At 39.9% G+C, this 26,203-nt stretch overlaps 2 protein-coding genes across 2 annotated transcripts; both read left to right on the top strand.

The window, feature by feature from the left end:
* Positions 1 to 961: 961 nt before the first annotated feature.
* Positions 962 to 12,333, top strand: CEP55 (centrosomal protein 55). The gene is made up of 8 exons (XM_021540181.2): positions 962 to 1,276; positions 3,033 to 3,320; positions 5,514 to 5,558; positions 6,322 to 6,460; positions 8,123 to 8,436; positions 9,414 to 9,485; positions 10,114 to 10,239; positions 10,685 to 12,333. The coding sequence occupies exons 1-8, from the start codon at positions 1,103 to 1,105 to the stop codon at positions 10,889 to 10,891; spliced, it is 1,365 nt and encodes a 454-aa protein (XP_021395856.2). The 5' UTR covers positions 962 to 1,102; the 3' UTR covers positions 10,892 to 12,333.
* A 6,648-nt stretch (positions 12,334 to 18,981) lies between these two features.
* FFAR4 (free fatty acid receptor 4) lies at positions 18,982 to 26,187 on the top strand. Its single transcript, XM_021539762.3, is given in 4 exon segments — positions 18,982 to 19,008; positions 19,958 to 20,674; positions 21,438 to 21,566; positions 25,256 to 26,187. Coding segments are annotated over 4 exon segments (1,281 nt in total). The 3' UTR covers positions 25,664 to 26,187.
* The last annotated feature ends 16 nt before the right edge of the window (positions 26,188 to 26,203 follow it).

Here is a 26,203-nt window from a genome sequence, read left to right as displayed (position 1 = left end):
TCAGAAACTGGCGATGATCCCAAGAAACAGTGTAAGTCTTCCCCCTCCTGTTGCATTCTGGAATGACACTGCAGCTTCCTCCTGGAACATCCTCGATACCGTACATTTATAGTAGAATTATTGAAATGTGTATCCACAACTAAAAATTAGAAAGCATTATGGAAATGCGTGCAAAAAAAGTAATTAAAAGCGACAAGACTCTCTTTTTAGTTTGGAGGCCTATGACTGTTTTGTCATTCCGGTAACACTTACGTGAGAAGCACGAGAGCTCCGAGCTCCCCCGCGCTCAGAATTATTCTCAGCTGTGAGCAGAAGTAAAAACCCGAGAGGTTCGGGCTGCCACTGCCACGCGTGTCCCCAAGGAGAGAGGAGACGGGAAGCCAGCAAGAGGGAGCAAAAGGAGCCACAAGTTCAGCCTAGTTCTTACACGGTCACATGAGACCTACGCTAGCTTACTTTGTAATTATTAAAATTATTAGATTTGGGGTAGATGGAGGGAATTTCTGGACAAAAACCCCACGCGCTCAGGGAGGAACGGGGACACAAACACGGGAGAAACAGCACTGAGCGGGCCCCGCAGACCCTGCAGAGCCCCTCCGCTCCGGCAGCGCGCTGCTGGCCGAGCACCCCGCCCACACGCGGCCGGGAGCCCGGCAGCGGCCGGGCGGCGACACGGGGGCGGTGACACGGGGGCGGCGACACGGGGGCGGTGACACGGGGGCGGTGACACGGGGGCGGTGACACGGGGGGCGGTGACACGGGGGGCGGCGACACGGGGGGCGGTGACACGGGGGCGGCGACACGGGGAGACACCGCCCCTGCCGCCGCCGCCCCGCGGGGCCCTCCCGCAACCCCGGAAGTGACGGCCCGGGGCCGCGGGATTCAAACTCCCGGAAGCGGCGCGGGCCGCGGCCGGACGGAGCCGCCCCGGGCCCCGCCGCACCGGGCCCGCCGCACCGGGCCCGCCGGCCCCTGAGCCCCGCGGGCCCCGGGAGGACCCGCGCCGCCTGCGCTCGCCTCCGGCTGTCGGGAGCCTCGTCCCGCCCGCCAGAAGGGATCGCCGTTCCGTAGCGCCTCGCTCGGTTTGGGCAGGCGCCTAACGATGAACGCCATCGATCGAATTATCGGCAAGGGGGGCCTGAAGTCGGGCAGCTCCAGAGCTGACAGTGGGCTCGAGAAGGGTAAGAGGGAGGGCGCTGCCCCGCGGAAAGCCATGGAGGAAGTGGCCACAGGCAAAGGCAAAATGACGGACCCGGAGAGGAGCGAGCTCCTGCAGGTGAGCCGGGCTCGCCCGAGCCAGCCGGGCCGCGCCCGCGGGTACGGCGCTCGGCCTCGGGAGCGGCCGCCCCTCCTTTCCTCCTTTCCTCTCAAACCTTTCGATGTCACAGCTGGTTTCGTAGTGTTAGACAAACTTTTCCTTTCACATTTTCATTCTCAGGTATTTTTCAATGACAGCTGAGCGAATAAAATCACACTCATCTGACAAGGCTGGTAAATACAAAGACTTGAGGTCAGAGGTCCCAGTTAGTCCATTAAGACCTGTCCTCATGTGTCCAACAGAACACGTCTCAGAAAAGTATTTTAAGCACTTCCTGAAAACATTTGATTAAGAACATGCCAAAAAGTGCAGAGTGTTTGTTTGAATTGAATTGTCAAGCTCCCACTCAGCTATAGGTAAATGAAACTGTTCCATCACAGATAAGAGCAGAAACTAAGACACTGCAAGGTATTGAGGCATCCATACGTCTCTTTCTGTTCCACTCGAGGTAAACCTGTGGTTGCAGAGGGAGATGTTCAAGACATAGGTGACATAGTCACAGCTTGTCAGGATTCCCAGAAGGATGGGGAAACTTTAGATGGACACTAGAAAAGAATACAACTAATGTGGACTAGCCATAGTAATTAATATTTCTAAGTAATAAATATTTCTAAGCCACTTTTTTTAACAAAAGGCTGTGCCACAAGGAAGTTGAGAAGTCTTAAGCCAAGGATGAGCTATGGCTGGGCAGCTCATACACAGTTTCGGCTAGATTCCTTAGTGTATTTGCTGAGTCTGCTGGTGTTTGCATGGTGTTGGTTACTTAATACTGGTTTCCTATAAACTAGAAAATACAGGTGCAAAATCACCATCGTGTTTGATACATCGGATACTCTTTGGTGTCACTATTTTAATTTTAGTGAGCAGTGGTGTTCAACCACTCCCTAACTGAGGCTCTCCCAAATTCATTTTCTTTCAGTTTCTCTTTCTAATGACTTGATATCAACATGCAGGATTTCAACATCAGCCTTTCTCAGCAGAATTAAATGCTGTCACATCGTGCAGAGCCCCGTGGCATCTTAAATGCAGTACTAATTGTGTGTAATGATGACCTGGAGGCCTACTGGAAAGAGTGCATGTTGAAAATACCTACTAATGCACATTTTGAAACTACAGGGCCAGATAACATGGAAAAATAGCATCCTTTTCCTGAATGCTTTATTATAACTTTTCTGTAACTCACTGTCATGTAGCTTGCAAGAAGGCTTTGGTGCTTCCCAAAAGCTACCAAATATGCTAAGAAATATACTAAGAAATGTAGCACCAGCCTCTTTGCTGGAAGTGTTTTGGAATTCTTGTACTGCTTTTGTTTTATGGCTCATATACTGTAGTGATCTTTATTCATATGCAAAGCTGAGTACTTACCCAGCCTGTGAAACGTGGTTCTTTGCATTCTCTCCTATTTCAGACTAGTTTTCCTCTCACTTGATATTTCAGATGATTGCTCCAGTATTGTCTTTTTTGACTGAAAAGTAATTTTCTCAGCTAATTAAAGGCTAAGAGAGAACTTTGAAAGCGAGCATCATAGAATCATAAGGTCATAGAATGGGTTGGGTAGAAAGAGACCTTAAAGATCACCTAGTTCTAACCCACCTGCCATGGGCAAGGACACCTTCCACTAGTTCCTGCTGCTCAGAACATCTCAAAGTACTGTAAACTTGCTAATGCATTTGATGCATAGACTAACACCTACTCTTTATTCTGTTTCATTTAGAAAATACTTTCGCTTGAGAAAGAAAAAGAAAAATACAGCCATCTTCTTGGAGAGAAGGACAGAGAAATCCAAAACCTGAAAGACAAGCTTAGGTCCAAAATCAAGAATAGTGAAGTGTCCTTACTACAAAATCAACTAGAGGAAAAAACAAAGGAAGCAGAAAGGAGAGAACAGTTACTTTGTTCTCTATCAGAAGAAATTAACAGGTTAAAATGTAATTTATCTGCAGTCATGGCAAAATGCTCTGACCTTGAGAATGGAGCCAGTAGTACTTCTCAGGCATCCCAGGTAAGCACTGAAGATATATTGAAATTGCAAATTGGAATTTGTGCCCACTAAGCACCAGTATCTGTTATAAAATAGGGATGGTTTTTGAATTTTGTTACAAGCTGTGTTGCATGCTGAAGTATTCTTGTATGAAGCGAGATGGTATCCAGATTGAACTCAAAATGAAGAACAGAGAGCACACTTCAGGCAGCATAGCTGGGGAGGGAATTCTCTCCTGCTGTATTGCAAGGTCCCTAGTTCAAGGTCACACACAGGTAGTGTGTGACTACTGGGACGATCCACTGGTGCTCAGGCAGGCACTGTGCCCTTCTCAGATTTTTGTGCTCAGTGATCAGACAGAGTGAGAGGCAGCAATGATAAGACGTATGGGACACTAGTAAAGACAAACTAAGCTCCTCACCTAATTCAGCTTCAGTCACGAGAATATCTTTCTTCTCTCTGCTCATTTGCATCTCAGTTGTTAAAACTAATTCTCTTTATTTTCTATGGCATCGCACATGGTAAGTTCTTCAATGTGGCACAGGACAGGAATGACGAGTTTCTCCTCTCATGTGAAGTGGTCAATAGGTATGGTGCCAATCCTTGGCAGTATTTACAAGCCCATTCAGGATTTTACAGTTGTTTTTCCACCCCTGCCCCATTCTAATGTTCTTTGGAAAATGCAGTAGTATCTCTATGAGGGGCACAGGGGAGTTGTTTAGGTACAGGTGCCTAAAATTAGGTGGCTGTAAGTCTTTCTTTTCCAGCTTTTGACCTGCAGATGGTGCTGGTTCCCTACACTCTTCACGGGAGTTAAGCAATTTCTAGAAATCCTGCTTTAGCCAAATACATAACAGAATATCTTCATCTATGACTTTTGAGTCATAATATATAGTACTTCTAATAATGCAGTTTATTGAGAAATACCACTTGAAATGCAACATATTTATTTTAAATTTTAAGGTACTTTGAACTTTATTAGAGGTGTTAAAATGTGTATTAAGTCAACAGGTTTTCATGATATTTTTGTTAATAAGCCACCAAAATATGTATTAGTTTAAAATCATAGTTTTCTTTTAAAATTTTAACTGATTTATCAACAGAGGACAATGATGTATTACTGGATGTCTTGGAGAACTTAAAAACAAGTCTAGCAATGCTGCTTGAAACTGCTAGGTGGCATGCTAGCTCTGAAATGGAAACAACAGTTTTATGACACAATTTTGAGAAAGTTTTTACTGAGGCAGGACTCTGATGTTCATAGAAACAAGTTCAGTGTCTCTAAATCCTATTTTTATTAGGAAGTGTTTAAGTTTAATAATTGTATTCAAAGTTCTGTATTTTTTAGCTATAAATTCTGTTGTAAATCATGTTCCAAGATCCATAGAAAAATGTTGGAAAAAATGTAGTTTGTATTTGGGTAGTAATCTACTATTTTTTTTTTTCTCTCATTGAAGTTCCCACTGACTTATATCTACACAATTTCATAACCAATTTGTATCCTGCAGAGAAGATCCATGTCAGAGTGGGAGAAACATGACTGCGTGACTGCTCTCCAGTTTTAGATGGGTCTCAAGAAGTCTCCTACTCATAAGTCATACTCACTGTACTGGGGATCAGGCTCAGAAAATCAGGCAGTTTGTCCTTGTGCTCGCAGACAGGCCTGCACGATTTCCCAGATGTACAGTCTTCCTGTTATCCCAGGGAAGCATCGAGGTCTCTGGCTTCTCCCCAGCTTCTCTGGGTCATTGTCAAATGTATGAGGATACAAAAATAGAAAAAAACATTTACCTTTCCTTGTGTACTTAAATAATACCCATAAATATCTTCATTTTTCAAAATCTCTTTGCAGAACACCCTTCAGGACTTCCAAGACAGCAGTTCATCAGAAAATACATTACGGTTTTCTTAGGAAATATATTAATGTAACTATGAGTTGCAGAATAAATTCTATGTAAATCTTTGTCTCATATTTTGCAGAAAAGACTATTTTAAATATATGAAATGGCTTTCTACATAACTTGGGTCTTTAAAAAAAAACCCCAGCAACCAAATATAAAGATCTTTAAACACAAAAGGCACACCTGTTTTAATTTTTAAATGCATCTGATTTAATTTTTTAAATATTCTTATGCTCTTCATGTAAGATTAATAGCTGTACAGGAGTAGCTTTGCTGTTTCAAACAACACTAGCAAGTTGTTCTTTGTCCACAGGAAGCGGCAACCAACAGCACTGAAGTTGAAAGACAATTGAAAGATGTAAGTTTCCTGTAAAATTCAAGCACACACCATCTGTATTGAGATGCAGAAGAATGTATATCATCATCATGTACATTTTGGGGTAGTATGGGACCTCAGAGGGTATGTTTCTCTCTAAAATATAATCCCTAAAATGATTTTGTAACAAGGCAGTATTTTAAATTTAAAAATCCAAAAACTTGCAAAATAAAAAAATTAAGATTTTCATCATCTTTGAAAGACTTTGCTTGGAACATCAGAACAAAATGGTTGCTGACAACTCAGAAGCCTCTAGGAACCTGACACTGCCCAGCATAGCTTGAGGTTGGATTAGAAACCTCCTGAAGTCCCTTTCAAACTGAATAAGTCTATGAGCCAAGCAACTAGAAAATCCATATCCTTGTTGTTATAAATTAAGTTGCAATGATACAGTTTCATGTTATTCCATTTTCAAGGTCTGTTATTTTATATTTTATTTTATATTTGAGATTGAAAAGTTAATTCTTCATAATCTTCATAATGACTCATGAAAGCCTTTGTTCTTCCAGTAATTTTTCCATTGCTGCATTTTTAACTTATGCTCAGCATTCTGAATTTACTTTCCAAATGAAGATGGATTTATTTATTTATTGTACAGACTACTACAATTTGCAGCAGATTTAACTAGCTTATCTTTATACTGTCTAATACATAACTTCTAATATTTTGAAGACATAAGACAAATACTTTTAAAAGCTGATTAATTACCAGAGACTTTTTTGTTGTTCTCTTTCTTTTTATGAAGGCTCTTGAGAAAAATCAGCAGTGGCTACTGTATGACCAGCAACGGGAAGCATATGTCAGGGGATTGCTTGGAAGGATCTTTGAACTGGAACAGAAGGCAGAAATAGCTAGCAAGCAAGAATCTAAATCAAATTCAGAAGGTATCAACTTCATTTTTACCCCCACAAATGACCCAAACCATAATTATCTATAGAATAAATTTTCTGAGAACAAATTATAGCACACTTAAAATCAAGACTTTTTTCTCAATGCTTTGGCTGCTTAATGGTACAACTTGGTTAAATAATATTCCTCTGCTTCCTGTTATCTATCTATGTTACTTGACCAACAGTACTTCCTGTTCTTATCCACTTCAAAGATGGTTTTAACAGCCTTGACACTCTATTAGCAACCTCTCTGTTTGTGGAAAGTGTTGATGCAAATAGATGTATGTCTCCCATCCTTCAAAGTACACTTTCAGTAGACATAATGGAAGCATTAAGGATTTATTAGTTAGGTGTGGATCAGATTTCTTTAAATTTACTTTTTTCAAAATAAATATTATAAAAATGACTCAAGATTGCCATGTTCTTTACTCACCTGAACAGTTGTTACAGGGCAAGAAAGCCTGTGATAGGTTTGGCACCTCTCCAAAGCAGTGTTTCACAATGAGGATCTGGCCACCTCCAGCTCACTTCCTTGCTGTGCACTTCCTCAATAAGGCACACCCTCTCAGTATTAATAAAATTAAAATCATATTAAGCAGAAGAATCAGAAGGCATTGACTTGCTTTTCTTATTACCAGATTATTGATTTCATACATGCTGTAACTGATGTGCAAGGTAAATTCACTAAACAGAACTAGCATCATGTGGAGTAAGAGCATACCCACAGGCTTGCCATTAATAATTCATGGGCGGTGGCTTGGTTTCTATATGGCTGTTTGAATCTTTCTGGAAAGTACATATATGAAAACCTTTTCTAGGGAAAAACTTGGCCTGTCTCTGAGGATGGCATTGCCCTGTAAAGCAGTATTGCTAATGAGAAGATAGGGCTTAATTCCTAGCTGAGGGAAAGGAGAATATTCAAGCAGGAAACTCTCCCTAGTAAATTACACTTTGAATAATTAGGGTAAGTCTTCAATAGGAAAGGTATTAAAGCCACAAAACTTACAGTATCAAAAATCAGCAAAGCCCATGAAATTCTGCATCCCTTATTCTGCTTCTACATATATTTTGTATTGCTTCTGAATTTTTGCAGTCTGCCTCTTAATTTTTTCCTACTTATTAAACTTTCCTTGGATCAACAAGCAGAAATTTTCTAACCTAAAGCATTTGTAATCAAAAGAACTGTCCTAGTCCTTTCTATTTACTATTTAGAAGTAAATTATGGCATATTCTTTGGAAAAGATGGTCTGCAAAAGACAGTGGAAGGTCTGGCTTTGGTCAAAAAGGTTGAAGTAGAATCTATCATCTCCCCAAGGGTATCTCTGTGGAGGGAGTAATACCAGCAGCTTGGCTAAAGAGCATAAAAATAAAAGTAGGAATCCAGTGTCTTTGGGTCAGATTCCCATATGTCAATATAATGCATGAGGCCTTAGAAGAACTGTGTTTTCCAGTAAGTATATTGATAAGGAGCTTAATGTATTATAAATACTGAAAGCTGTTTCAACCAAAGTTTGGTTCTAATCTGAGCTGTGCAATAGCCTACTATGGCAATTTCTGTTAATAATCCTTAAAATGCTGTTAAAGATTTAGTGTTCTGATTTTTAAGTGGTTTTTTTTTTTTCACATTGCTAACTCGATTATTTCCGACTCATTAAGGTCATCTGCAAGAGGAAAAGCAAGAATACTCTGACCAGCTGTTACTAACTGTTAAACGTGATCCTGACACTGAAAGACACACTATAAACCAGCTGAGATCTGACCTTAACAAACTTAAGAAGATGTATGAAGAGGCAGAAGGGGAAATGATGACTTTAAATGCCTTATTGCAGTCGCAACGGCTTGCTGAAATGAAGACTCAAGAAAATGAAAATAAAATGAAAGAGAAAGCACTAAGACTAAAACAGGAAAATGAAAATATCAAAGAACAGCTCAGAGAAGAAAGAGAAAAGTCTGAAGATCTTTTATGTCAGGTAAGTGAATGCATTTGGAGGTTTGAGATCATTAGCAAAGAATCAAGATATGTGAAAATTCATAGTTAATCAGAATGGACCATCCCTTTCTCTGGTAACTATTCTTCACATAGATAAACACTTATGTCCTTGTGGTTAAAACTGAATTGTTTAAAGAAGAAACTTCTTTGTTCATTTATTTCCCTAGTCTTAAGGGCTACAAAAGAGAAGGTAGAAAATCTTTCATTTTTTCTAATATAGTTCATCCTTTAGACTAATAGTAAATGAGAACAAGAAAGCTAAAAGTTTATTTTATCATGTGCTCCTAACTATGGAATACCACTAATATTAGCTGGCAGCTAAAATAAAACTGATATTTGAAATGCGAGAATAAAATTTACTAGACACTAAAGTAGGCCAAAAGCAGAACACTTAAGCTTTCTAAAGACAGACTGGTTCTTACTAGTTAATAATGATTAAAATATGTTTATTTTATTATTTTATTTTATTTTTTGAAGCTGAACAACAGCATTATCGCAAAAGTTGATACATGCTGAAAGCAGAGGATATTTTAATGTATGCATTTACTTAATGGTTATAATACAGTACTTTCTCACCCTTAAAGTTGTTCTCTTATATTAAAACAATTGCATTGTTTGTGTTTATCAACATCATATCATGTTAGTGCAAACATAGGTTTTGTGAGTATATTTTGGTCAGCATCCTGATAATCACCTAGAAGGCTTCCATTTTTGGTTTCTTTTTTAAAAATAACATCATCCTGCATTCTCACTTCTTGATGCAATAATTTTTCACTAGGGTTTTCCTTGGAGTAGTAGTGATTTGAATTGAGTTTGGTTCTTGCATAACAGACATACATTTTCTGTTGGCATTGGAATATAAGAGTTTGCTTCCATCTCATTATAAATTAATTTTTTTTAACTTATTAACTATTGTATATGGAAGTTGTTTGTTACAATTGTTCATCTGCCTTGTAGGTGCAACTCCTTCGTAAATCATTGCTCAGACAGGAGGCAGAACACACAAGAATAGCTTTGTTGGAACAACAGGTACAAAATAATGTGCTAAAGTGCTGATACTGAATCTGTGTTAGGCACAAAGTCTTTCTAGACTACCTTCACATTTAGCAATGATTAGTATATCAAATAAAGTAATATTAGGCATGAATATTCAACTGTACATAATCTCTTGATGCTTTCAAAAATTTTGACAAGTGTCAGGAGGAAAATCTGTAACTTTGTATTGATAAGAGGGTATGATCAAACCTGATGTTGTTTCCTCCACAATCACTTGTTTAACAGGTAAAGCCTCAGATAAGGCACAGAAACATCCTAAAACTAATGACCTAATTAAAGTTTTGTAGTATATTTTTGATATAGTTATAGAAATAATTGCATTGCCATATTTTCTATTTTCTTTATTTGAAATTGACACACCCTCCAATCAAAATAACTTCAAACTGTACCTCTTCTAAGGGAGATCTTAATAACTGGGCATGTGAGAATTTCACTGTAATGAAAGCAACAGCAATTTTTAAATTTTCATTTAAACTTTCCTTTTAATCCCATTTTAAGATGTAATTGCAGAGCAAAACTGACTTTAAATATATAAATGGGAAACATTCCTCCCAATTCATACTAACTTTGACTTTAATTTTTAACTTTGTTGGGCTTCCAGATCCAGACATGCACCACAGACTTAGAGAATGGTAAGCTTGATCGCCAGAACTTGAAGCATGAGTTAAACCATGTTCTCAAGGAGCTGCGCAAGGCCAAGGAGAAAATAACCCGTCTGGAACCCCTGGTATGTACTGAAAAAGTCACAGGTGAATTCAGTCAGGTTTTTTGCATTAACATACATCTTCTTGCTTTGTTCAAACACTGTGTCCCTCCATCCTTTACGTCTGTTTCCCCAAGGCGCAGAGCCCTGTGCAAGGCAGGCAGGCACTGCTGTGCTCTCCAGCAAGCACAGAGCAGGAGCACTGCAGCAGAAGCTGCAGAGCAGTCAGGGTGCTGAGCAGGGAATGCTCTGTATTCTGTATCACAGTGTGTGACCCAGTTTTGTCTGTTGCACCAGGACAAAGATGCAATGTGCTTCCACTTAGACTTGTTGCGGGTGAACAGGGCACAGTCCTTAGGGCTGTAACACAGCCAAGGCTTGTCTGCCATCAAGCCTTAATATATTTTCCTACAGTGTTTGACCAGTGCATGCACACCCCAGTCCTACAGTGAAGCTCCTCCTTTTCCAGGAACTCCGGGAATATGGACATACAGAATCACAGGAAGATTTGCAAGCTGTATTTGACAAGAAGCTGACCACACATGACAGAAGTCCTCCCCTGAAACATTCCAGCTGCCTTGATGAAAGTTTTCTCGAGTGTCCCAGATGTAAAGTGCCATATCCAACGAGCCAGCATAGAGAATTACTAGCACACATTGACTTCTGTACAGCTTGAACTCCAAATGGACTTTGCTTCATGTATGCTGCCAATATGCCAGGCAAAAGTATTTTAAAGCTTTTTTCTTAGTTATATAAATGACTGCTGATTTTATAATTCAGTTCCACAAAAACAGTATTAACATTATAATTTGGCCTCAGTATTTTACCTCGTGTTTTTGAAAAACAGCTACTGCATTTTCTAGTTTCAAACAGAAATATTTTTGAATTGGGAATATTTAAAGTAGTAAACTACTGGCTTTATTTTTTTTTTTTTTTGTTTTGCACTATTAAATGTAAGAATAGTAAAAGCACAATTATTGTGTCAGACTATATTTTAGTTTTGGCATACCTACTTCTTGGTTGTTGAATCCTGATGATTGTGCTTGTACCTTAACTGACAAGAATAGCTGCAAAAGATTTTTGGCCCTCATAGGTGCACTATATATATTTATTTATACATAGTGTGTGTATATATGTGTAGTGTGTATAGTATATACATACATATGTTATATATATGTGGAATATATCAACATCTTGATACATAAAAACTCAGGAGGGCCATCTTAAATCTTTGCTACTTAACATTGATGCTCAAACCATCAATCTTAAGTAGCTGATTATCCTGAATCATCATCAGGGGTGACTAAAATGCTGACCAAGGTTTAACCGCAGAAAAACCAACTTCCTAGCAAACAAAAACTTCCTTGGTGCTGAAGAAAGTTTATATTTCAGACCATGTCAGAGGCCATATTTGAATTTTGCATATAGAATTACGCTGAATTAAATTTGTTTTGATTCTGTATTTTAGAGGTTAAAGTTGGGAAATGTCAGTTATTCAACCTTAGATTTGACAAATGTCCCAAAGTGCAGTTTTTAACAAATTGCTCCGGTATATTTGAAGTGTCACTGTATTTTGGTATCAATACAAAACACAAGTTAATGACAAATTCTGGCAACAAATTAGAACCTGGCAAAAAAAATCCCTAATGGATTTGCAATTGCAGTGTTATTTTTCTCTAGCACTTACTGTAGACTTGAATGTGTTGTGTGCGCTTTGTTCCTTGCATATGTAGTGAAGGCCCAACAAGAAGTTATTTCTGTGGAAATTACTAAAATGGGGAAATTTTACAAAATACACTAGTTAAGAATAAATTTGCGCATTTTACAAGTTTGTAAAATGTTTGCTGAGGTCACACAGGTGCCCAAGGAGTCTCTTTCTCTGGCCTGCGGATTCTGATTGCTAGCTGGTGTCAGCTTTCTCCATTGTGCTTTGCTGCAAAACTGTGCTTTTACCCATAACATTCACCTTAATCCCTGATGGTTAAGTCTTATTCTTAAATATAAAGGTGTTTTCCAAGTTATTGAAAATAACTGATAGTATCAAGTGATGTTATTCTCAATTAAATCCAGTGCTCATGAGACAATAAATACTAAAAGGTATTATCTTTATATCTGAAATATTTCTGCCAGATTTATTTTATTATCCACTTTTCAATTTCACTGACTGTGTTTTAGGCTTATAATCTGCTGGTAACAGATTTTCTGACCAAAGATATGATAAACTAATGAGTAAAACAGAAATTGTGCTTCAGAATCTCAAAGTTTTGCCATGAGGGAAATTGTCTTAATTTCATATATTTTTAAAAATCTTTTCATTCAGGATGATAACTATGCTTTTCATTACAGCCTAATAATTTTAATCTCTGATTAAACTACTTTTAAAAGTTTAAGTCTGTCTTTGAACAACACTTTAATCAGCTAGTATTCTATTCTCAGCTGCATACTCGGCACAGTTTCTGCTAAAGGAAATCCTTATCTTTTATGTATTATAAATTAATTAGGTTTGCCTAGTACAGGTCAGAACTATTCAGTAGTTCTGAGGCTTTCTTAAATTAACATAAAACACTTCCACATTAGAAACTGATACTGTAGACGGAGACTCAGAAAGTTCATAATGTTTAAAAAGTTTTGTTAATTCCACCTTTTCTGAGCTTTAACAATGGGTTTAGTCCTACCTGATAAATTTTATGCCTAAGCACCAAAAAACACCTTGCTGATAAATTTTTACAGGTCATTATTGTGGTATATGTTGCAAAATACCAAAATGACGTTCTAGTGAAGTAAAATGCTTATTTTGAAAGCAGACCCACAAATACTATTGCCATCACCTACCTGTAATTAAAACCAACTATAAAGCTCCAACTTTATAAGGTATGCAAATTATATCACTATTTTTTTTCTATTTCTTAGAAGCTAAGAAATTTCAGAATTTTTTTTTTTTCCTCAAAGTTAACGAAGGAGATCTGCTGCTCCTCTCTTTAGTTATATGTGGAGAAGTTTGTGCCTAACATGCTCATCTCTACTTATTTAGCTGTAAGTATAGTTCTTGGTAAGGCAGGAAGCAACAGCAGTGTGTCTTCATTACTTCAGGAACTTTGGGTTTACAATTTCAGGAGCCTTTTTCTATTATGTCCCTTTCAAGTAATTGAATTTCAACCTACCAGAAAGACTGCATTATTTGAAACTGTTGATCTAGAGAAGCTTGGGGGCTAATAAAATGGTTTACCAATAGTAGCATGTTTTTAAATCTAGCTTTTACACTGTTCTTTTTAAGCAAATTAAATGGTTTTGATGCAATGTTGGGTGGCTGGAAAGAAAACTAAAACTCCACAATTTTTTTTTTCCATAAGAAGAACTGCTTGTGGAATAAAAACTGAAAGATGGCTCTGTTATTTTTCTGAGCTTCATGAATCAACTTCTAATACTCTACTTGCTTGTGTAGCTTTTAGTCTCAGTTTTGATAACAATCTTTCACAAGGTTATGTTGACTTTGAGTATTGTACTTCAAGAACAAGTCAGACTAATATGAATGTAGTAGAAGTCTTTCAGATTTCTGATAAAATTCATGGAAAATTCAGATTTATCCAGTCTAGAAAACAACATGAAAAAATACTATTTCATACAGAGGAAAGAAAAAAAAGTCTTCCAGTGCTCAATGAAAAGAGTAACATGTTCAAAATTGCAACAGATAAGTAAAATCTTTCTGGTGATTGGAGTAGATGAGCAGTGAAATGCATTGCTTACAGAGGCTGTAAAATCTCCTCCACTGGAGATTTATGGGGACACTTATGTAACTACCTAAACCATCCCTGACAGGTGGGGCTGCCTTGGCTCAGGGACAGCAGCCACTGATTTCTCACAGTGCCTTGGAAGCCCCATTTTTAATGGCACATAAAGACCTGCAAGAAAAAAAGACACTATAGGATTTAAATTAAAAAGCCACAATGGTTCTGCACTGATTCTTGATCTTCTTTAGCATGTAGTGTTATTTCACTACATGCTAAATTAGTAGGTACTGTACCAGAAGTCGTTAAAACAATTTAATCTCATTTTTCTCAACTAGAAAATTACTGGTATTCCTATGTCTGTATGAACTTCTAGTCTAAGCAGAGATAGAATACCATAAAATACTGCTTCAAATCAATACTTGCACTCATGCATCACTATTCTGCTGAAAAACAAGATAAATGACACAGGCATAACTTGATGTCACTTAATTCCTGATTATTGGGAAGTGCATCATTCCCACATTGTTTTAACAAACACCACCATGGTGTCTGGTTCTTTGGTATCTGGGGTGTTTAGGCTCCCCTCCATAAGGTGCTCCAGTAGAAGATTCAGAAAGCTGGTGTTCTGAGAGGAAGCTGGCCAAGCCAGCCAGTGCGAAACATGACTGCTCTAGAAGAGTCACAGATGTAAATTCTCTTCTAACGTTGTCAATGTCAAATGCATCTCTTGCAAAAAAAGCAGACTTCAAAAAGGATGTGTATCCACAAAGTGAGACTTCCCTCACACCCAGGCCTTCAGACCTGTAACAGAGCTCCCCACCAGCATTTACGGACAGATACTCATTTGGTGGTCTCTATGACCAACCAAAATTTTCAGTATTTTTTACTAAATCAATAGCTCCAAAGAGATAGACCAAGATAAGGTGCTTCAAAATATTCTGTAAGAAAGAAGTCTGGGACCTTATCATGGTGATATCCAGCTGGCTGCTTGATGGAAGTGCAACCAGGTTTAATTTCCCACATAAATTCAAAACTGGTGAATGTGCACACTGTGCCAGTGAAAGTGACAGTTTTATTCATGTAACAAGCTTGATAGGGTCAGTGTTATTTCATGCAACTAGACAGAAAACTCTACAGCCTAATTAAGACATACATGCTTTCTAGACTCAGTTTATGGGAAGCTCCAAGTCACATCTTATCAGTCATCTCAAATGGCCACTGATAATGAAAACCATAAACAGTGTGGGAAATAACATGATTACTATTACATTAGGGAAGGCAGAAGGGTTTACAGCAGAATTTAAAGCATTATTTGAACTTCCATTGCTTTTGCAAGATTGATTTTTCTGTTTCTCCAGCCCTAGCTTAATGCTAGCTAAGGAGAAGCCTGACAATATAGACAGTCTTTGCAGCAGACAGGCACTGTAGACCTTCCTTCAGAATTATGTGGCTTTTAAAAGTAAAGCTGCTATCCCAATTTGGAGCTGAAGAGCCCCTGTTTCTCCCAACAAATTACTCTTCTAAGATGAGACATCAGGGAAAGAAAAGGGACAATTCTCCTTAAACTTCACGAATAAGAACATTCTCAAATCACTGAGCTCTTGACAATGAGAGGAAACAATGGTGTCTGTGATCTCTGTACAGCCCAGCAGACCAATGTGTTCAGGGAATGTCTGAGAACATCTCCTGAGCTTGAGGGGCTGGTGCCAAGTTTAGTTTGTAAATCCTTCAGATGTTCCCTACAGCTTTTGTTTTGATGTCTTTGCATCAAAGCTCATTAGCAGAAATGTAAGTAACTTTATGCACACCTGAAAGTTAAGCAAAGATCCAGTGGCACTTTTAACATCCAACTCTGCAAAAAACTCATGCAGGATCTCAGTTCCTTGTTAAGAGTGTTCTACCAGATCCTGCAATGTCCAAGCAAACCAGTCTGATACTCTGTATTCACTGATAAACTCCCTAAATCAATGGGCTAGATGTGTAAGTGTAATAGAGTTTCTAAAACTGTTAAGAAACAACCTCATTTAGTTATAAGAGTTTAGCTGGAGCTGAGTCACTCTGGTGAAGCTTGGTTAGTATGCAGCAAAACAGGAAACGTGACCATCCAGGGGAAGTCTATGTTACATGGATTATGTTCTTAATTTACACTTAGTTCAGAGAGAAATCCCTTCCTCACTGCAAGCCACGATGCTGATGTTGGCAAAATTTCTGGTGGTCTGGATGACTAGAAGCTGACCCAGCTTTTATTAGAAAGCACTTCTGACAGTATTACTGGCAGCTCTGCATTTGGCTGAAGCCTTGGTCAGTAATGCTGCTGCTACAGCTTGAAACTACAGCACCACTGGCACTTACCCCAGGAAGCATGCCAGCTTCTAATGGGTACTGACCACAGCAAAATGAGACTTCCCAGAAGAAAAAGTGACTTGCTCACATCCCAGAAGAATCAGGGATTAGTTTTTGACATAAGTGAAGTATCTAGTTATTTTCTGGGACACAGAAATGTGTGAGCTTGCTACTATATGTAAACAAACAGATGCATTTATATTTACAATAAAAGTTTAAAATTATCCCTCACACATTGGTGTAAGCGCTTCAGCTCACTGATATGAAAGTATAAAATGGGTGAGCAGTTAGAAAACTTCATCAAAAACAAAATAAATCAAAACAGACTTGTATTTGAAACATACCTTACAATGATACATCTAAGCAGAGGATTCATAGTATCTAGAAGCAGAACAGCTGCAGTGTGATATGGAAGAGGAAAAATAAAAATAGAAAGCTAACCCTGGTTGAAAATTATGATAAAAATCTTATTGTGCAGATCCATGAGTCATTTACAAGCTTGCAACCTCTCTTGTGAAGACAGAGACAACCTTTCTAATGAAATGAATTTACATCACTTAGCAAACATTAAATGTGCAATACAACTGTTACAGAAGTCAGTGCTATTTACCTAGTGTGATACAGGTGCACAAAAATACACCCAAAGACTTAAAACGTGCAAGAAGATGCATAAATAAGGCAAAAACTTTCACTAAACCATGTCCAAATGGAATAAGAACTCCCATCTCCCAGAGTCACCTACTAAGTGGTCCTTTTCTCTGGGAATATTTCTTAATGCTCAAGATATAAATAAGCTGATCGATCCCCATCTGTCACGACAGTTTGTGGTTGCCAGGGGAACAATCTGAAAAGCAGAGCTTGACTAATGGTATCAGGTAACACAGCCCTTATCTGAAACAGAGAAGGCCAAACCTTGGGCTTTCATTAGAGATGAAGAAAACACCCACAAAAAAAGAAACAAGATTTTTCCCTGCTAGGTTAGGCAAACCACCTCCACAGAGGTCTCTGCAGTTTTCATTTAACTTAGAGCAATGAAATCTGAGCTGACTCCATGTTTGAGCATATAAGTAAACATAGGTTAAAAAAATTATATAGGTTAAGCAATCATAACAGGTTTCCAGGCATTCTGGTAATCACTTCCTTGTCATAAGGACGTGGTGCACATACCACACACAGCATCCACCTATTACAGTAAAGCCAGAGTTGCTCTATGGGGGTTACAACTCCTCTCTTCCTCAGATTTCATGTTGTGATGGTTGCTATGATTAGACCTATCCAACAGCAAATACAATTTTTGTACCTCATGGGAGGGAAAAGAAAGTTACTCTTTTAGATAATGGATCAATTAGACCCATGAGTAATGAGACTGGTTTTGCTCCTGCAAGGAGCCCCCACTTGTTTGATCAAATCTGATGGAAACCAGCATGTTTCTTCACACCTCTGCTGTCCTCAGGCAGAGGATTTTGTACACAGGTCAGTGTGAAGTTCACTCACTAGTAGCATACCAAAAGCAGCACTTCACTTTGATTCTCCTGAACAAACAACAGGCTTATGCCAAGTAAGGCTCTCACTCACACCTAAGGACCAAAGCTAAAGGTGGTCCTTTCTAAAGAAGATCAAAGATCTACCCACACACTCCACACCTCATCTCATTTTCAAACCTTCTTCTCTTCTGGTATTCCTTCCCTCCCTGACTAAAAGCATCTTAATTTGTGCAATAGTGCAGCTTTGTATGCTTCACTCCCTCTTTCCTTTCCCCTATATCGTTTCAAATATGCTTACTTTTACTTTGAAACTGACAGGGCCAGTTTCTAATTTAACTTTCCACTAGTGTCAAAGGGGCTAAAGATTTTATTCATAATAAAATTTGCATTTATCTGTGCTACCATTTCCAGCTGCCTCACCTCCACTCCTCCTGTCCTGTTAATGCCTCCCAAGTTTTCACACAGGTACAACCAGGCTATTAACAATAGCTCTTTCCCAAATCCCTGCCATCATTTAGAGCTCACCACACCACCGGTAATACCAGCTGCCCAGAATTCTGGGGCTAGTCTGTCAGCTTGTAAAAAGTCCCAGGCCTGTGAGGTTGTGACAACTGGGACGTGTTGCTGTATTTCAAGGTTCACTAATCATTTTAAAGAATCAGTTCATAGCAGAGCCAACATAAATTGTGGCTAGATATGCCAAGCACTGATCATATATGATAATAATAAATCAGTAGATCTATTAAATGTACTGAAATTTTTGTAATATGGATGCAGATGTTTTTCTGTCATCAAATGATCTAAAGTACCAATATTGAAACAGTTCTTATTGAAAAAAAAGACCGTCTTTGCAAGTTTTCTTATTGTCTTCACTTGAGTTCATAGCCCATTCCCTCAGCAGCAACTGTGCCCACATTTCATACAGTCATCTGTCAGCAGGAGCTAGCAGGAGTATTTCATACACCTGTTAAGGCTGCCCTTGTTAGCCCTTGTTAGACAAACTCCTTGTTTGATGAGATGGCATAGATGGTTAGAACCACTAATTGAAATAATTGCTATTTGAAATAAATGCAAATTCTGCACAGCAAATGTGGGAAGCAGTCCAGGAAAGATGTCACTCTTGTCATCCCTCATTAGGAGATTGCCCCTTCAAAGGACCAAGTTTCTGGAATCCCCACTAATCTGGAATCCCCACTAATGCTGTTGCGTAAATGGTTGATGGCAGGGTCACACCCAGGGTACTGCAGAAGCACTGCCCATCACCTGCTCCCCGTGGCACAGCAGTTTTGTATTCCACACACGTGGAATAGCTCTCACCTCAACAAATGGTGTAGGTCCACACACTGAGCCTGTAAGTGAACCCTTGAGTGCCTGCACTGGCACTCAGCCAAATGAATTCACCCAGCCTAAAGTTATATAACTGTTTACATACTTTATGAAAACATTTTATCTTCTTTTATGAGACATTATCCACCAGTCTGTAACAATTTACATGCTTCACTTCCAGCCCATTTCTAAATCATCTGAAGTGAAGAGGCTAAGTGGAAAGCCCTACTTTCATTTACAATCTGAGCCACTGCTTCTAGTAATTGAAGCTCAGAGAAAATAAGGTATTTTCTAGGTTTGTCTTACTTTAACAGGCTTCTCCAGCATGAACTCATAACACAGGTGAGATCCTAGATTAATTTTGTAAATAGATCCCCAAAATCACGTCAGTGACACTTCTCCACAGTTAGGACAAGCAATGCACAGGTCTGCTGTTTCCAAATGCCACTGTCAATACAGAAGGTGATAGGTTAAGTCCTTTTTTTTTTTTTACCCTAGATTAGTCTGGTCATCCTAGGCTCTTGAGGAGAGCTCTCAGAGTGGTGTGGCAGCCATCCATGTTTCTAAGCCATGCATACCCCATTGGATGGGAGCAGACTGAGTGGCCTTCCAGGGTCACTGGCACCCCAGGGGCCTGCCTAGAGAGCTGAGCAGACCAGGGCTGGCACTGGATGAGGTGGCTGGGTCTGGGCGCCCGGGCATGGGGATGGCAGCGTGCTGAGCCACCCCCTGCCCAGGGAGGTGTCGGGCAGCCCCTCACTGCCGCCCCACGCGCTGCGGCCTCGCCTTTGTGTGAGCTCCACCGTGTTTACTCTCCCACTTCCTTGTTCCACTCCAGTGCGAGGGCCATAAACCGCCCAGCTGGCACGGCTGAGCCTTGGTAGCAGGGGCAGGAGGAAGAGGAGGGAGGGGGATGGCGGTCATCCCCTGGCTCTGTGCTGGGAGGGCACCTCAGGTGCCGCCGTGGTGGTTGGGAGCGCAGCCCTTCCCCTAGGGCTGGTGCCACCATCCACGGTGGGTCTCTGATGCCCACTGGCCACCCTCATGCCCGTGTCCAGAGGCGCACCAGGAGGGAACAAGACCTATTTCCCCTTCTTCTCGGACTTCAGGGGCCGCAATGTGACGGCCCTGCGCATCGGCGAGTCATCCGCCCTGGCCTTCATCTTTCTGCTGTCGCTGGCGGGGAACATCTGGGGCATCTGCCTGCTGCTGAGGCGGCACCGCCGGCTCTGCGCCGCCAACTGCCTCGTCCTCAACCTCTTCTGCGCCGACCTGCTCTTCATCACCGCCATGCCCTTCATCGCCGTCGTGCGCTGGACCGAGTCCTGGGTGTTGGGCAACTTCGTCTGCCACCTGCTCTTCTATGTGGTGAGCCTGAGCGGCACCGTCATCATCCTCTCCCTGTCGGCCGTCAGCCTGGAGCGCGTCGTCTGCATCGCCCGGCTGCGCCACGCCGCCTTCCGCCGCCGCAAGGTGCTGGCCGCCGCCTTGCTCCTCATCTGGGGCTTCGCCGCCCTCGCCACCCTCCCGCTCTGCTGCTTCTTCACCGTGATGCGGCTGCCCACCCCCGCCGGCCAGGTGAGGGCGAGCGCCGGGCGCGCCCGCGGCAGCCGGGCCGGGCCGGGCCGGGCCGGGCCGGGCCGGGGGGCGGCGGGACCGGCGGCGGCGGCTCGTCCGCCTCTGCCGCGGCGGGACAGCGGCCAGCGCGGAGATCGCCTGCAGGGCGGGCCGCGCTCTGTGTGCCGGGCAGTCGCGAGGCTGTGGCCGGAGCTGCTCCCGGCCGCCCCCGCCCCGGCCCGCTCTCCCGGCGGACCGTCCCGTTAGGTGGGAGACGCGCATCGGCTGAGATTCGCTTTGCGTTCCGCAGTGCGGCTCAGAGACGCCCTTTTCAGCTCACTAACCCTAACCGAGGGATCAGCATCCTGGGAGACTTGCCTGCTCCCGCAGCCCCTCTGTACAAAACGGCCATGCACAGATTTTCCTGCCTAATATTTTGAAATGCATACCAAAATGCACCCCACATGACACTTGAGTGAATTTTTAAGTTTAGGGTCTGTAAGTTTCAATTTTAAAGTTGCCATTACAATTTGATAAGAAATTAATGGAACTTTTCCAGTTGTGGACATATCTATTTGTGATTGTATAGAGGTTTAAAACCAGCAAGTAATATATTACTTGACCACTTTGTCTAAGTAGAAAGTTTTCACAGTCTTAGTTTAGTCTTAGTTTAGCCATTTTTTTCCCATAAGCATAGAGGGAGATAAGAACAATGCTGGAAATAATGGTACAATATTACTTTTCTTCTTTTTTTTTTTTTTTTTTTTTTTTTTTTGGTAAATAGGACATTCAGATTTGCACCCTGGATTGGCCCAGCACTGCAGGAGAAACAGTCTGGGATACAACCTTTGCCATTGTTTTCTTTCTGATACCAGGATTCATCATTGTCATCAGTTACTCCAAAATCTTACAGGTATGCTTTCCCTTTAAATTTTGTTGTAAAACAAAGGGCAGTAAACAGTAACACACTAGGCATCAGCATAATGTCACTGAATACTAATACATGTAAAAGGAACAAACATTTGTTCAATACATTAAAAGTATGTGATATGAAATGGAACATTTCAACCTGCAGATAACAGCCCATATACTTCAATTAAGAACATGCTTCAACAGCACATTTCACAGGCCCAACACATGGTTTGTCTTCTTATGTATAGTCTTAAATACATTTCTTCATTTATATGATATTCATATTTAAAGACTGTCAATCTCCTAAATGCTGAAAGAGTCAAGCATTTGAAATAACTAAGAACTGGATTTTGCTTTCATTGAGCCTAAACTCGTCATGAGGGATTTGTAAGAAAGCAGAGAAAGGCAGGACTAGGAAAAAAAACGTATCTACTTTTTGATCTACTGGCTTTCTGCATGTGTCTTTAGTACACAGATCTCATTAGATTATGCTTAATCTTCCACAATATCAAATACTGTAAACAAAACCTGTAAATTAAGCCATCTCTTCCACTTTCTTTCTAAGTGGGTGATGTTTAACATATGCTGAAATATAAGCCAAGCCACGCAGCACCACAGAGTTTTAATCTATAGTCTAACAAGCATTATATTAGCATCTAATTTCCTTTTAAACTATACAAAATCAGAGTGAGAAAGATCTAGAAATCTTCAAACCAAGCACTTCAAACTAGTCACCGCAATGCCTAGTTTTTAGCAACCACCCACAAGATGCTTGATTCCTTTATTGGGTAATTAAACTTCTCATAATATGTATAAGAAAATTATAGGTTTTGGAAAGGAACTTCAGCATACATAGATTATTGAGCAAGGAGTTAACTGTTGAAATGATGAGCACCAGGGGGCTGTGGGTGCATGCACCCTGGATGTAGGTGTAAAATCAACCTAGGACTTAGAATCTGGTCTCCACACATCCTTGTCTATTGATCAAACTTAAACTTGTAGTAAAAGTCATCAGCCTGTAGTTTCTGTACTGTCTGTTAGCTCACTATAACCTTGAGGTAAATGCATTAGGTGAACCTCTTCTAGTGAAGTAAAGCACTTGCAACCACATACACTTAGGCAGAGCGTAGAGTAACTCAGTGGAGAGTGAGTCCTTTGAAAGAATGCAAAACACTGCAGGCCAAGAAATGCCACAGTTCTTGGTCAGAGGCCAGGGCAGGAATGCTGTTTGTTAGTCCTGTCCTTCCAGACTCCAGATTACAGGTAAATTTATAAAACAAAATGGCACATAGGGAGCTAGAAGCCAAAAAGCTCTGCTCCTGTTTCTTTTCTAACTTGCTAACAGAGATGCTAAAATACATTGCTATTTCCCCTGAAATGAGGAAGGCTTGAGGCCCATAGCAAGATATAATTGAATCTTCTCTCTCTCTCCAGGAAGCAAGCAGAACTGAACTGGAGAATGTCTCAATCCCTGAGCCATTCCCAAGAGCAGACTCACTCTCTTTGTGAGAAAGCTCCATTATGCCAGTGCACATGTAGCATGATTCTCAGTATTGCTGGAAGCAGTGACAAGCATTCATGTATTCATGTTACAACATTGATGATGATGATGAGGAGGATGATGAGGACTGACTACAGATACAAGACCTGAAATTTTTTAAAAATTATACACTACTACAAATGTGTACTTCACAATTTACTCTGAAACTGAGTATTATTCTTACACAACACTTCCCAGAACCCTGGCAAAAATCATAGATTAGATGCCATGATTTGTAATTTATTTGGTTTTCCATTATTCTGCCTCTCAGGCAAGATTTTGTCTGAGGCTAGAACTAGGGAAGATGTCTATGTTCTGGAAGTTACACGCTTATATATATCTGACTTCTAAGTTCTCATTTGTCCAGATGCCCAGGATAGGTATCTATACTGGGCAGACCAAAAACAGATCCACAACATACCACTGCCACCCCATTTCTCTTGAACACTTTCTTAAGAAGTTGTGTCTTGTTTACCACAGTCCTGGTGACTCTTGCATTCTTAGTTCGAGGCTGCGCAGATCCTGCAGGAAAGACAGAAAGTATTTATATAGGACAGATAAAAATGTATCTGGTGATGACATTCTGTAGCAATTTTGAACAGTGGAGACTGAGAAGTGCACACAACTCAGTTTTCCTACTTTTATAGTAGTCCTTTGCATTTCATGAAACCTTTATTGTTACTAAGACAGGTTAGGTGTTCTCTGAGAACAACTCATGAAACCTTTATTCTTACTAAGACAGGTTAGGTGTTCTCTGAGAACAACTCTTGGTTTGGGCTCTTTGGAGGAGTTAACCTAATTTCTGGATTCCAGATTGTACAGCAGAAGATCAACAAGCTGGAATAGTTTTACATGCTCAGGACATCAGAATTCTCTGCTACTTTTTAAATCAGAGAAGCAGTTAGTGAGACTGTCCCCTTCTCAGCCTCAGAAGCTGCAAAGAAACCCACTTTTGGTTCATGGGTTTTTATTTATACAGCTACATTCTATTAAAATATTTAAAGATGTCTAGATTCTTAATGTGTATTTATCTCCATGGCAAATTCAGAAAACTGCTAACAGAATGACAAATTACTCTCTCTCTCTCTAAACATTTTCATCCTTACCTGTACCAGGAAGTTAAAATGTTGCTAGTATTAGTGTTGTCCTTCCTGAATTTCTGCTAAAGGGAAAAGGGAAAAGGGAAAAGTGGTAGGTGAAGCCTTACCTTTTGACTTTCCTATGGAGCTAAGGATTGATCAAAGGCTTTTGAAAACACCCTTTCCTTATGCATGCAGGGGATAAAGTGGCATCTCAGTTATTTAGCACAAATCTTTGCTAGATATTTCAGTTTTAATTTATTTGCATCAGAGGTATGAATGTAGCACACTTAATTGTGCCATACCAACTTCAGGGATGACAGAGATGTAGAGCAGAGGATTTCAAATTGGCTGCAAGCCCACTGGATCCAATGTTCTACCTAATGACAGATGATGCACACCTGTGAATACTAGGTTTCCAAGCTACCCATAGTCTAGTTCATTACATAAGAGAATACTTTTACAAGACACAGATTTTTATAGTGACAGTAAGGATCTGTAAGATTTCATAGAAAGCAATTGTGATTACTGTCTGAAAAGCTAAGTGTGACACAAAACAGTGCACAATGTCATTCACATTTAAAATAATTTATTGTAATAAATTCATGCTCCTTCTAATACCTACCTTATAATATTAGCATGGCCATAAGAGAATTGGATTGCCTTCCTTCTTGCACATCAACAGGATTGTTAACTATGTTCCAGTTTGCATTTGTGAAAAAAATCAATGGGATTCTTTAGATAGAACAAATGAGGTCATAATTTGAATTTAATGGGATTTCATGAGTAATTAAGACTGTTTTATGCTGAAAAGCATTTGTGACTGGTAGGGAGCCATGAAAAGAACAACCACTTTGCCTGATATTGAGATGAATTCACAGCCGAGAGGAAAAAGAATTGCTAGTGAAGTGAGAACATTTGAAATGAAACCATGGACAAAAAGTACAAATGAATTCTGCAACGTGATTTTTTGTTGTCACTTTTCAAAAGAAAACACCATGTACCAAGATTTATGCTTTCACTTGTAAAAATGTGTTTCAGTGAAAGTCGTTTTCTTCTCTTTTACTGCAGATTACAAAAGCATCAAGAAGAAGTTTAAATGCTGGTTTAGCCTACCCAGAACATCATCAAATTCGTGTTTCCCAGCAAGACTACAAACTATTCCGAGCCCTTTTTCTGTTGATGACCTCTTTCTTCATTATGTGGACTCCAATAATAGTAATTATTTTTTTAATTTTAGTTCAGAACTTCAAAAAAGATTTAAATATTTTGCCATCAGTTTTCTTCTGGATAGCATTATTCACTTTTGCCAACTCTGCTGTCAATCCAGTTCTGTATAATGTTGCCCATTTCAGACGTAAATGTCAGGAAATTCTTCTCTGTTGTACAGGGAACCCTGAAAGGCATGGACCAGGTACAGAAACCACTGCAAGAAGAAGTAACCATGAACAGCCACATTTGTCTTTCATTACCAGATAATTATTTAAAGTCTGAGCTGTGCCACACTTTGGATTTTGTCTATGTTATCCCAGGTCACATGGGTTATTATGTTATAGAATTACATGCCAAAGGAGGAGGAAAAAAGCTAAATATGTATTTTTCATTCCTGCAGGTAAAATTCTCTTCATTGCTTTGCCTCATTAAGATTGAACAATTTAATTTAAGGGATTGAATTCTCCTCTTACACTGAAATAAATAGAAATATGGCGGTGAACTTGGTGAATGTCAAATAGTTGAATTAAGTACTTTAAAGTTTCTAGTGAAAATGTTCATACTCAGAAAGTATCTGCTTTTTTTTTTTTTTAATCCAGTTTTTAAAGGGAACATGATTAAACACTTCAATGACTGTCTACCTGAATGTAAGTTTGAGCAGACTAACTGAAACAAGGTAATGAACATGTGTTATCATCAAGTAAATGACCAGTTTGGTTCCATCTCAAATTAAAGCTATGGACTTAATACATGTGAATTAACAAGTAAAGAATAAATAAATAAATGATAAATTGTCATGTGTAAAAT

This window comes from Lonchura striata, chromosome 7, assembly GCF_046129695.1.
Source record: "Lonchura striata isolate bLonStr1 chromosome 7, bLonStr1.mat, whole genome shotgun sequence".
Taxonomy (NCBI): Eukaryota; Metazoa; Chordata; class Aves; order Passeriformes; family Estrildidae; genus Lonchura; species Lonchura striata.
The sequence above is the reverse complement of the archived record's forward strand: the minus strand, read 5'-3'. Positions and strand labels throughout refer to the sequence as shown.